This window comes from Haliaeetus leucocephalus, unplaced genomic scaffold (genome assembly GCF_000737465.1).
Source record: "Haliaeetus leucocephalus isolate CR32 unplaced genomic scaffold, Haliaeetus_leucocephalus-4.0 Scaffold866, whole genome shotgun sequence".
In the NCBI taxonomy this organism is placed as follows: domain Eukaryota; kingdom Metazoa; phylum Chordata; class Aves; order Accipitriformes; family Accipitridae; genus Haliaeetus; species Haliaeetus leucocephalus.
The window spans coordinates 4755395-4768176 of record NW_010973302.1 but is presented as its reverse complement, the minus strand read 5'-3'; the positions used below and the strand labels follow the sequence as shown (position 1 = coordinate 4768176).

General features: G+C 36.2%; 1 protein-coding gene across 8 annotated transcripts in view; it reads right to left on the bottom strand.

The window, feature by feature from the left end:
* The window catches only part of NEDD4L (neural precursor cell expressed, developmentally down-regulated 4-like, E3 ubiquitin protein ligase), a 146686-nt gene that overhangs the window by 41502 nt on the left and 92402 nt on the right, over window positions 1-12782 (bottom strand). For 7 of the 8 annotated variants that reach the window (XM_010583057.1, XM_010583058.1, XM_010583059.1 and 4 more), the window contains 6 exons: window positions 10890-10951; window positions 10683-10785; window positions 9589-9755; window positions 6925-7057; window positions 5606-5782; window positions 511-585 (listed from right to left, as the gene is read on the bottom strand). In XM_010583057.1, coding sequence (XP_010581359.1) covers window positions 511-585; window positions 5606-5782; window positions 6925-7057; window positions 9589-9755; window positions 10683-10785; window positions 10890-10936 — 702 coding nt within the window. In that variant the 5' untranslated portion in view covers window positions 10937-10951. The remainder of the gene's footprint in view (window positions 1-510; window positions 586-5605; window positions 5783-6924; window positions 7058-9588; window positions 9756-10682; window positions 10786-10889; window positions 10952-12782) is intronic. The other variant, XM_010583056.1, reaches the window with a different exon arrangement.

Genomic DNA, 12782 nt, shown 5'->3' with positions numbered 1-12782 from the left:
CGTGTGAGGACTATCACAAAAAGGCTCCTTTCAGCTACAACTAGGTAAAACACCAATCCTTTTTAATGTTATACAGATTTATATATTCCAAGTAAAATCAATTTATGGGACACAAAAATATACCTGATAAGGGAGTCCTGCATCTCTACAGTTTCAAGTATAGATGGTGCTCCTGCTCTCTCCCACCCCAGCTGAAAACACCCCTTTGAGGATTTTCTCTCTCCACTGACTATATATCTGAAGTGTAGTAACCTAAATTTCAATGTTAGATAACTGAAGTTAGTATGACTGTGCTCTCAGTCTCAAAACATTTTTCTCTCTCATGAATGTCCTCCCTTTAGTTGCTGACCATGATGATATTAATTTGGTATCCATTACTATTTGGGATAGTCATAGGCCCATACTGGTTACTGATCTATATCTGACTAGAACTGACCTAAAAAAAGATATTATTCAGAATCAGAGAGTGTTCAAACAAAAAGAAAGAAATAGAAGTTAGCTTTGGTTTACCAAGGATAATTGAGACTGTTCAGCAACGGTGTCTGTTACGCTGCAAGATCTTAATCTTGAAGAGGGATCTCTTTGCTGGAAAAAAAAAAGAAAGATAGATGTCTTTAAGTTAAGATGTCTTAAAACACGGGGGTTTATTCAGTAATTTTACTTTTCTCCCATTTAATCCAAACCCCTAAAAAAAAATATTTATGTTGCCATGCCTTTAGTTTTAATACCTCTACAGAAACATGGCAAGCAATGAAATATCTGAATTCGCAGCATTCCATCCTGGACTGTTTCAAATTAACTGAGAAAAGGAAATTACATGGATACGCATCTTGTACTCATCTTCAGCATCCAAGTTACAATGTTTTATTGGCCTAATCTAAGAGAATAGGATAGGCCATCCCATCTGGGAAAACATACAGGAAAACTAACAGTTGTGGAAACAGCAGTAAAGGGGAAGATTAACTAGAGACATAATGGGACATGAGAATGCCATGGACCTTTCGAAAAACTATTTTCAAATATCTTTGGAAGACATTTTGGAGAACCTGGAGAGAACATAAGCAGCTTAAGGAAACTGTACAACTTCTGGCTGAATATTGGCAATGTAGTCCTTGAAATATCAATAGGCTAGAGTTAACAAATTTCTACATATGGCTTACTGCACCAGTTAACCCCTATATTCATTACTTGCACAGGGCCATGAGAGGATGCCAATCCTACACAGGGGATTATTATGTAGTTCTCGTGTCTACGACACCCTGAGTCTCTGGCTGGGAAAGCAGCAAGTTCTGCAGAACTTCCACTAGGATTACAGCCACAGTGGAAGCCTTGCTGAGCTCGTCTGTTGGCATATTAAGAAATTACCAAATTTGCATCTTAGTACATGATGCTTAGCTTATTCTTCAATAATAACATTAAGACAGCTTTAAAGTTTACTGTTTAACAAATGGCAGAGAAGTGCTCAGAAGTTTACTGGCTGGAGTTATTCCAGAAATTTCATACAAAACCAAACTAACTGCTAGAGATAGAACTCTATATTCTAATGATCATTAGGGCACCTATAAATATAAATCTCCTGTAAATAATTAGTATTTACTTGTATTTTACCAGGTGGTGGCATATACCATTTCTCTGTTGATGGAGACCCTTCCTATATATTGTAAAAAAGGGCAAATTATGATAGAAAAAAGATGTGATTTTTTTTTCCCCTACTATCATAAAAACAGAGGCAGAATGCAGCAGTATTACACCACGTCAAAATACTAACTCCAGGAATTCTGGTTTGAAATTGGTGAGGATCAGGTGAATTGCTATGAATTTCTTTGGAAAGGTCAAATAGAAAGGGCAACGCTTACGTTAAAAATCCTCTGTCCCACATGATTTTTTAAGTGTAAGTGATGGGAAAACTTAGCATAAAAGCAGGCCAATTTGTCTGGCAAGAAAAAATTTTAAGATGGATGGAAAAAAAAATCTTAGCAATTAAGCGAAGAACATTGTTTCTTAGACAAAAATTAAGCAGATGACACTTCTCTTAAAAACAGACATTGCAATGAAAACTGTAGCTGTAATACAGCTCTTCAGGGAGTGAATGCTCCACCTTGGTTTTCACATACTTCATGGTGAAATCCACAGATGGCATGCATTATTGACAAAAATTAGGCATTAAAAAATAAATCCAAAATCAAATACTATGGATAAGACCTCAAAGTCTTAAAAAATTATTTACTTAAAAATTTACAGTATTCCTTTTAAAAAAAATGAAGTCTTAATTTTCCTCTTTGCCTTCTAGTTTTTAAACTTCTCAAGAACATCCTTCATGATCATGAATTAGAAACAAAAAAGCCCTAAAAAAAAAAGCAGATATGCTAGCATGTCTGCTTGATACTAAAACGTAATTCCTCACAAACCTCTGAGATTTATCAAAAATAAGGTGATAAAGCACAGTGGTGTCAAGTGACTGAATTCCATTCCATATGGGACATGCTCAGATTATAAAGGGACAACACCCAAGAAATAACAAGGATCAATAATTACATTTTCCACTTGCTACAGCATTGTTTTTGAGACTCACAGCCACAGAGGCTTTTTCACATCCCAAAATTACAAGGAAGACCGCTAAAGATAATTTCAGCTTTTTCTTCTTGACAACAAGATGTTTGCTATCCAATTAAAAAATGTTTCAGAAGGCACTAATGTGCCACACTAATATTCTTTATATTTAAGAAGGAACTAATGTTCTGCCTACATCAGTGAGCAACCATTGTCCTGTAGAATTAATACCCATTCTACAAGGTGTAGGCCAACATAAGACATACGTCAGTATTACAGTAACTTTGAGATATCCCTGATAGCTGGTACCAAGACATCTAGAAGGCACTAGGCATAGCATCAGCAACCTTTTCTTGTTACTCTCATGAGAAATCCCATATAACGACAAAAAAACCCCCAACAAATACTGTAGTCATGAGAGCTGGCAAGAAAGCAAGCTAGGTATAGAATATTTCAGTTGGAAGTGACCTACAAAGATCATCTAGTCCAACTGCCTGACCACTTCAGGACCAACCAGTATTCAGTAAAATACAGTATTCCTACATATTCAATAAAATCAATCAAATAGCATTTCACTTCAAATGCATTTTCTCACAGTTTTTCTGTGTGGTTTGACTGAGGTTTTAAGTTCCCTGTAGAGAAACAAGCCCTGGGTAATTCTTAAACTTATTATTTTGCATAATTGGTACCTCATCTTTAATCAAAGAGTAACTAGCATAACCTTTTTTTGGATATTAATGGTACGAGTATGAATGCACTAATAAACAAGAAAATGACCTAGCCTATTTATAACCACTCACATGGGCACCCTTATGTACCACTGAAAGATAACGAAGCAAAACCATGAAGCAAACTATTTGAAAGACATATCAGAAACTCCAACTCTTACTTGAAAACGTCAGTCCTAAGAGCACATTCTGTTAAAAGATCAGTGTTTACAAAAGAAAAAAAGAAAAAAAGATGTAATTCGTGCTTCTGTGTTACACTAATGTGAAAGGATTTGTCTGACAAATGTGTTGACCAGCAAGTCTGAAGTGTTTTCTGGCATTACATAGATAGATGAGGAGAGTGACAAAATACTTTAACACACAAACAATCACTCCTCAACTATCTGTTGGCAATTTAGCCATGTTGCAGATGAACTATATATGGATGTAGAGACATTGGAGCCGTCTCTGTGTAAAACAAAGGTCAGGCTGGATATACTAGGCATGCTGTTGGGGAAATGCAACTGTAAGGGCTTCTAGTTTCAGCCTACAACCTGGAGATCTGAGCCAGCTTTATGTAAAGCCAGTTTAGAGCTGGTAGGTTTGGGACAAACCCTGGAACCAAGCTTCCTCCATGTAAAGTCACGAAGTTGATCTCACAAGCCTTCGGGAATCTGGATCAAGAGGAAATGTCACGTGGACATACCTGAGCACATGGATTATAGCTTGTGTTCAGCTGGAAGTGCCAAACATTTCCTGCCTACCTGGCTCAATCCAAATGAAGCTCTTGGATGTCTCTGTACTGTGCCTGTCGGCCTCCAAATTGGGAGGATTCATTACCCCAGGGTAAGCACTGTTCATTCACATGGAAGCAGCTCAGACTCAAGTGCTGGATCAGGCCAGTAAGCTCTCACAGAGGCCAGAGCTGTTGGAAGCACAGTTTAGAGACATGAGCTGCCTTGACAAATATGCTGGGGCTACACACTAAATACTGCTGACCCACTCACTCTGTATGCAGACTTCTGGGTGCCTCAGCAAGGCATCTTAAGAGTAATTTCACTGTCTGGTTTTTCCTGTTACTTTAAGCACCCCAACACTCTTACACTGGATAATGCACAGTAACAGAGATTTTAAATGCTTTGACAATTTCTTACTTTGCAAGTGTGGCCTGAGGATAATTTTTATTGCACTGATAAGAAAGATGCTATTACTTAATAGCTCATAAAAGAGCTAGTTTGTATAGGAATATAATTATTGAATTATTTTGATTAAGATAACCTTGCAGCTATACAATTTATTTATTATTGTTAGTGTAAAAAAAAATATAGGCCCTGATCTTGCCACTGAAACAATCTGATTAACCTCCTGCCCTCCAAGTGAAGGTCTACTAAAATCTGCAGTTATCTACAAAAGCACAAGTGACTCTTTATGCAGATGGTTAGCCATCAAAACTATGATTTGCTAACTAACCCCTAGATAACATTCAAATCATTATAAGACACCTATTGCATAGGCTCTTCGTGAAAAACTTGCACCTAATCAAGATTCTATTTAATCAGAACAAGAGTAAATACAATTTCTTATCTCTTGAATTGCAAAGATACCCTGAAGGCATCTACCAATAATAATAAAAAAAAAAAGAATCTATCACAGCACGATGTTCTGTTTAATACTTACAATTGTTTTCTTAATCAAAGACACATAAGACATTCCCCCACTTCCAAATGTATTATCCTTAATTTTTATGGTACCATCAGTCTGACAAAGTAATTGGTAACACAAATATAGAGAACATTTTTTTGGTTTTACCTCAAGTAAGCTCTTATGGTGAGAGACAAATTTTTTCCAGACTAACCATTTACAAACTTGTGGAGGATTTCACCAGAACAACCTACTTCCAATTCTAATCCTTTGTTTGTCTTACAATAGTTGATCCAGTAAACTATGAGGGCTTTATAAAATCCTAATATAAGAAAGCACATGCTTTAATTTTAACATGTATAGTTAAAATACTGAACTTAAGAAAAATTACCATGTCGTAAAATGGATGATGATAGCTTGATACTCTCTAGTATTACCTATTTTGTTTCACTAAACGTATAACAGTAGCAGAGTCAGAAGTTAAACTCACACAAAAGAAAACATTAAACGTAAACTGAGGAATTCTGTTGTTCAAGGCAGTTTGCTTTATGGTGAAATTATGATGCATTTTTTGGAAGATAATTTTTGGAAGGTAATTTTTACTTCATGCTCAGATTATGACTATGATTATGTATGATTCAGATTATGTTAAATTAACAGACGATTACAGTAATAGTTTTATATGGAAAGAGCAGCATGTCACGTACAATCAAAGAACTGAGTTGTTCCCCATTGGAATCAGGAGTGACCTGAAGTCTTCTGCTCAGTTCCTCGGATAGCTCCTGAGGACTGGTACGGGATACTGGAGATGCAGGAGGGGGTGGCAAGGACAAGCTTAAGGAATCTCCACTTGCACTTGCCTCCTCTGAAATGGTTTCCCAAGGCTAACAGAAGAGAAAAAACTATGTTAAGGATTTATAAAGACAGACCGAGTTTTCTGTCCCTTTGCCTTCTATGTGACCACCTCATTATGACAAACACAGGTGTGATAATCAGCCTTAATCTTTAACAAAATAAACCAGTCCCTAGAACAAACGTTCTACTCTGTGTAAAGTAGTCACACAGGGGAAAATGATTTTCACACTGGCTTCAGAACGGTCTTCATGTTGATGATGACACAGTGCTTTATGATTCAACACAGAAAATGATGTAGATGAAAAGATGCATGAAGAAGAACTCCCATTAAATAAATTCCATTTGAAATTTTGTTCAAAATGTAACTAATTTTGCACTCTTACTAAAAACTTTTAAGAAACAACTGTTAATTTTAATTTAGAATAAAATGCATAATAGAAAGTACTCATTAGAATCTGCAAATCAAATACTAACAGGCGATGACTGCAACAATAGTTTAAGCATTTATTTGTTGCTCTGATAACATTTAGTGACCCAAAACTAGCTTTCACAAAGAATTTTGTCTGTGATTCACATAATAAAATACTCCTTAAAGTTGAATGGGATTAGATTTGCACAAACTCTCACTTAGGCCTACAAATATCTACCAAATTTAATTTATTTAGTCTAGCTATAAAGTAAACAAACACTCACCCTGATTAATAAGATTAATAAGAATTCTAACTAAAATAAAGTATTTGGGGGAAAAAAAACAATAGCTGCTCTTTCCTCTAAATCAAGAAACTAAAGAAAATTGAACTACATGGCAGTTCTGGCCAGTATTTTTCCCTTCTTTTCACAACTTATTCCAGTGTTATTCAAAGCACAGTATTGAAAGTGTTTCTATTAACATATATATAACAAGCAGTGCTTGGAATTATAAATGTTTCTCCCAACATTTGCATAGTATTTAATATTGTGCCTACATTATCAGGCACTCACAAATGCATCGGACCTTGAAAGTATAGCTCTGTTTAGGATTTTTATTGTGTCACGGGTGTTTTACTAAGGCAATTTCCACAAACACCACGTAAAAACACGACTATTTATGTTGTACAGTAATTAGCTTACAAATGAGAAACACATCAGCTTGAAGTTTAGTCAACTTCTTAAACCCAAGACCTTTACATACCTCAGGAATGTCTCCACTCTCCATAGGTTCTGGTTCCAAATCCTCACTAATGTGTCTCCGAGAGCGGAACCGCCTATGGGCTGCTTCTTGGTTTATTTGTCTGATATTGTTATCTGAATCAGATCCCACATCACTGGATAGTAGGGAAATAAAAGCATGTGAAGGAGAAAATAACAAGAAAATAATGAATGTTAAACTAAAACACTTTTGTCCATTGCTTCCAAAACCTCATTAGTGCTTTTGTTTATAAAAATCATTATTCTTCCATGTCAGACTTCATAAACAGAAGATGGCTTAATCCCTCAGTCCAAAGTAAATAAAACTGCACTTCACAACTGTCATAGAATCATAGAATACCAGGTTGGAAGGGACCTCAAGGATCATCTGGTCCAACCTTTTTCGGCAAAAGCACAGCCTAGACAAGATGGCCCAGCACCCTGTCCAGCCCAAACTTAAAAGCATCCAATGCTGGGGAATCCACGACTTCCCTGGGGAGATTATTCCAATGGCTGATTGTTCTCACTGTGAAAAGTTCTCCTTGTGTCCAGTCAGAGCATCCCCAGAATTAACTTGTACTTGTCATATAACAGTGGAAATTAACGTTCTTTATACATCACAGTTGGCTGAGCAGAAATGGAAGTCCACACTCAAATATACTAACCCATCATTACTCATTCTTTCCTGTGATGACCAGAATCATTCCTGACACAGGGATTTTACCTTTGCCCCTGTCTTTATGTCAATTACTGTTTTCCTTTTTGTGATAGCCAAAGCAAATGCAAGCTGTTGCGGTATGGATAACTTTTTGAACTGGCTGCACCCACTAGCTTGGCTCACACCGGCAGTGGTGGAAATGGAAAATACCCCAGTTCCCTTGATGGAGACCTGCCTGGCTTGTCAATGAGAGACAAATGGGAGACAAAAGTTTGTGAGAACTGGGACTTCTCAATGTGCACAACTAGGTATAAATCTCTATTTCAGTACTGAATGGGCACATGTTAGAAGGCAGTATTGTATTTGAACCTCTCCTTCAGGATGAGGGACTGTAACCTTGAAAGATGGTTATGTTCAGGAAAAACTTCTTTATGCAATCATTTTATCATTGCACATTTTAAAGAACTATGAGAAATGAGCTACTGTCATGTTCCAACTGCAGACATGGACTGTGCAGCAGTCAATGATTTTCCTTGATGACCAACTTAGTGTCTGAGTTACTGGCCTGAAAGTGAGAGGTTATGTATCCTACTTTCAACCTCATCAGACCTTCTGCTCCTAGTGGTTTCATAAATTCATAGATTTTAAAGGGTAAACAGCATCATTTTAAAGTCTTCACTCTTCACCAAGACTGGTGTCATGCATAAAGTTTATCAGTAGTAATTATGCATTTGTCTCCAAACTACCTGTGATGATACCTAGCTAAAAGCGAATCCCTGAGGCCTTCATTTTATACACCCATCTGATGATGACGCTTTCTAGTGTTGATTACTTTTTGGTACCTGCCAAACATTTCTGAATCCATGTACTCTTTACTTCATTTAGGATAATCAAATTAAAAGGAGGTTCTAAATAAAATAATTTATAAAACCTGCTTTTTTATAGACACTTATTGACCATTGCCAATCATAAATTATAGCAGTTGATGAGATTTACTTGACAAAATACACATTGCTTAGTAAATAGCTCAAATAGTTCAATAGTAAATAGTTCAAAACATACAGAACAAAATTTAATTCAATTCTAACTACAGTAAACGCATCATACAAGAACAAAGAGTGCCTTAAATAAGAACAACAAACATTTGCATAATTTACCTATGACTATGAATATTCAAGAAAGAATAACCATTAGTGTTGTAATAAGCAATAGTGGAAGAATAGTTGCTACATAAAAATAATGCAAGATGTTTAACTAATACATGATTTCAGTATAACTCTTAATATTGTAAATTATACATACTTTTCAAAATGTAATCTTGCCACAGCTTTGTAAATCTAATTGTAAGAAATATATAATGAAGGCTTGAACAGGAACTCCACATTGGTACAACCAGTGTACATAGGTAATGCAGTTTATACACTGAATAACAATCAGGATCTCCTCAAGTTAATCAGTTTAACTTAATTAAAACTCAAGAGTTGACATTTTTTTTTCCTTACCTTTTCAACATTCTCTATAGAAGCAAGTAATTTATTCCTGTTAAATTACTTACAGAAAAATTCCACATCTGTCTCCCAATACTCTAAGGTATGTTCTTAATGCACTGACTTCCCTCCCACTCCTTCAGATTTCCTAGAATTTCCCAGAATACCTATGTGTATATGTGATTTGCTGGGGGTAGGGAAGTCTCTTTCATTTAAAAAAAAAAAAAAAAGTTTCCTTTTTAACTGAAGATATCCAGACTTTCGTTCTCAATTTACTAGCACATCTGTGAAAATTTTTCCATTAATATAGTTTCAGGAGGTACGTAGCACAGAACCAAAATCATGATTAATCTGTTACTGAAAAGAATAGTGTGCCTTTATAAACTCCTTAGTAAAAGTCTTGCTTAAAGACTTTTTCCAGCCTTAAATTTGTAAATTTAAAATGATCATGTTGGAAAAAATCACTACCCTTATTGATAATTTTGCACACATCCACAAAACATTGCACTGCATTGCCACTTACATTAAACTTGGTCGATGCCACTGAGTAGTCCTGTTGTTATGGTTGACATAGTAAGTCCGCCCCAGGTTGTCCACCTTTTCTTCCCATCCAGGAGGCAGCGGAGGAGGTGGTAACTCCTCCTGACGTTGAGATGCGGAGTCATTGGGATCAACCACATCCCATCCATGCTTCAGAATGAAGAAAAAAAAATTTGTTAAAATTTTAAAGTTCAAGTTAAAGGGAAGTTATTTAATTGTTTCTTACATTAGCCTATAGGTGCAGATTCTGAAAGTTTTCCAAAGAGAAGTTCAAAATTACTTGAATGTAAACCATATAGAAATAGAATAAAATCTGTGGTTACAGTGTGCACCTCATTTCAATGACAAAAAAACTAAAATCCCATCAGTGTATTACAACAGGGATTCCCAAATGTATTTGGGTGGTTGCTTGTTCTAGTGGTGGCTAGGTGCAGATTCCCAGCGAAGAAGTCAAAGAGATCTGGCTGCTAACTTTTGAACTCAGAGATGTATGCCTTGGGATGAGAGACCTCATTCTCAAGTTACAGATGACTGTTACACACTATTAGTAAGTAAGGCAAACTTGGGCTGACATTCACTTTGTCAGCCATAATTGCAGCTAATTCTTAAAATAGATGATGGCTGATAAGAGTGCTGTGAAGTCTTTAAACCTGCTGTGCTTGCATGAGCTTTATTCTCTGCAAAGTCAACGCTGCTGAGGAAATAAAGAAAAATGTTATAACACCTATTTCGAAATGGCCTCTGAAGACGAGGTACCTAATATAGACCATTATGCCTATAAATTAATTGCATAGACTCTCTGAATTCTTCTACTTGGCACAACTTCCACTTCTACTTGCTCACAAACTGAGACAGACAAACTTTAGAATTCACTATGGCAGCTGAAATCCTTTGAAATACTTGAAATGGTTGAGAAAACAGTTATGGTTTAAAAAAAAAAAAAAAGCTGGAGCAGGGGGAAAGAGTAAGCTGCTACTAACACTGCTACCAGGGTTTTATTTTTCAAGGTGCAACTTTTTCTACAATTGTACTTCAATCTCTAATGACTTGAATGCTTCCACAAGCATTAAGCCTTACCTCAGATTCATCCCTTTGATCATTGTTTTCTTCTTCTTGGCCACCATTTTTAGGCAAATAAGCCATCTTCAGTCTCAAGAAACCCTTTACACGAGATTTGTGGCTAGAAGACAAGGAGGTACATTTCATTCAACAACCCTTAAATAGTTGCAAATAACAAACCTTAAAGTAAGAAATGTTTTAAAATACAAAGGTCCTCCCCCTCACCTTCTTGGTCTGAGAAGGAAATCCTTAAATGTGTATGGCCTTTCCATGGTTGGGTCTTCAGTCTATAAGCATTTAAGAAAATGGCAAATTAAAGGGCTTTCCCACAAGTACAGAGACATATAAAGAACGTTCACGTCACAGATGCAGTAGAAACGCTAGAGAAGATGTTTACATGACAAAGTTAGAGCAGGCAGACCTCTAGACCAGTGTGTTACGGCTCGCTGTTAATACCCAGCTGCAGCAGCACTCCACTAGATGTCACTAGATATACCAGTGATGGGCTGAACCATCATCTGTAAGCGATCCCAACCTTCACAACTTGGAAAAAGGTGGAAAAGACCAACTAAACAGACCCCTTCCAACTTCTTCCAGTCATCCAACAGCAGTGTCAGAAAAGGCTGCATCTATTTCGAAGCAGTATTTTTTCTGCACATTAGAAAGCAATGAAATAAAACTCCTCCTGAGTTGGCTTTCATTTTTTATTTCAAAGCAGTTGAGGCTTTCAAAAATAATTAAGACTTTGAAATCGTTCACGACATACATAAGTAATATTATCAAGCTGACAGATTACATCTTCCAATTTCCATTTAATTGTAAGTTTCATAAAGCCTTAAATCTTGCAAACTTTCTAGTACATGAGAGTTTCAGCTTTCTTATAAAATAAGTTACATTCTTCATGTCTGCGAGAACACAGATGCTATAGGTAGAAAACTAGGAATTTAAAAATGACAAGGTAAATGAGAGAACCAGAAATTTGTATACATACTTCATCTGTTGATTGTTTGGGGTACTTTATTCTAACCGATCGTACGATTTGGGCTGACAAAATTGGAAGCATGAACTGTGTTACACTGAAAGAGTAAGCACATTATCATACACATTCTGGCAAAACTACAGATCTTGTACCTCAGATTAACACCAAACTTTCTCAAAATGAGCACAAAGTTAGTGGGTACTCCTCAGAATGTTTTGCCTATCTTTCATCCACTAAAAAAAAATTATAGTATATCTGTAAATCCCTTCCCAGCCTTAGCCCTACAAATAGGAATACTTCTCGAGTCCAATTCTTTAACTAAACCTTTCTAAACGCAGAATAATCTAACTCCCAGACTATTCTTCATTAAATGCTTTGTTGTCTGTTCTATTTCAAAGTCAATAAATAAGAATTTAAAAATCAATCCTAACTCATTATCTCAGATATTATATCAAATACCATACAGACTTTCTTTCCACTGCCTGAACTCTTATTCTGCAAGGCATTTCCTGCCTTGAGTGTCCACTTAATCTGTGAGAGACAGACTTCCCATTTTTTTCAGAGACAGTAGATTTTAACCAAATCAACAGGACATCAAAGCATGCATGATTAAGAAGTACTGCTTTCTAGTACTCAACTGTAAGTAACATACATAAAATAAGAAGCTGTATATTTTAACCAAATTTTGTAGATAGTAATTAGATAGTATTAGAGAAAACAGGATTTTGACAAACAAATCAGCAGCACAGCTAGAATGAGAAAGCAAACATTTGTTAATAAGTACACCACGATGTCTCTTACTAAGGTACTGGAAGGATGAATGAGGAAAATATTGATTAGAACATGAAGATATACAGTATGTTTCCCTGAGCATCAAATCAGTACACACACCTTAATAAGCATGCAACTAATAAGCAACTAACTAATTGTAACAGAGTATGAGAACACACCCACAGGCAGGTAGGTAAGCACCCTGTGGAGACACTGCTACATTACAGCTATTGAAAGAAGGACTGTTCTGAGATACATATTGTGAATGTTCCCAGAGGAAATTCTGGGGGAAAAAAGTGGCCTCTGGAACTGAAGACATTTTCTGCGATGATGGGGAGTGAGGAAGGATTTTGTACAGGCATCACATT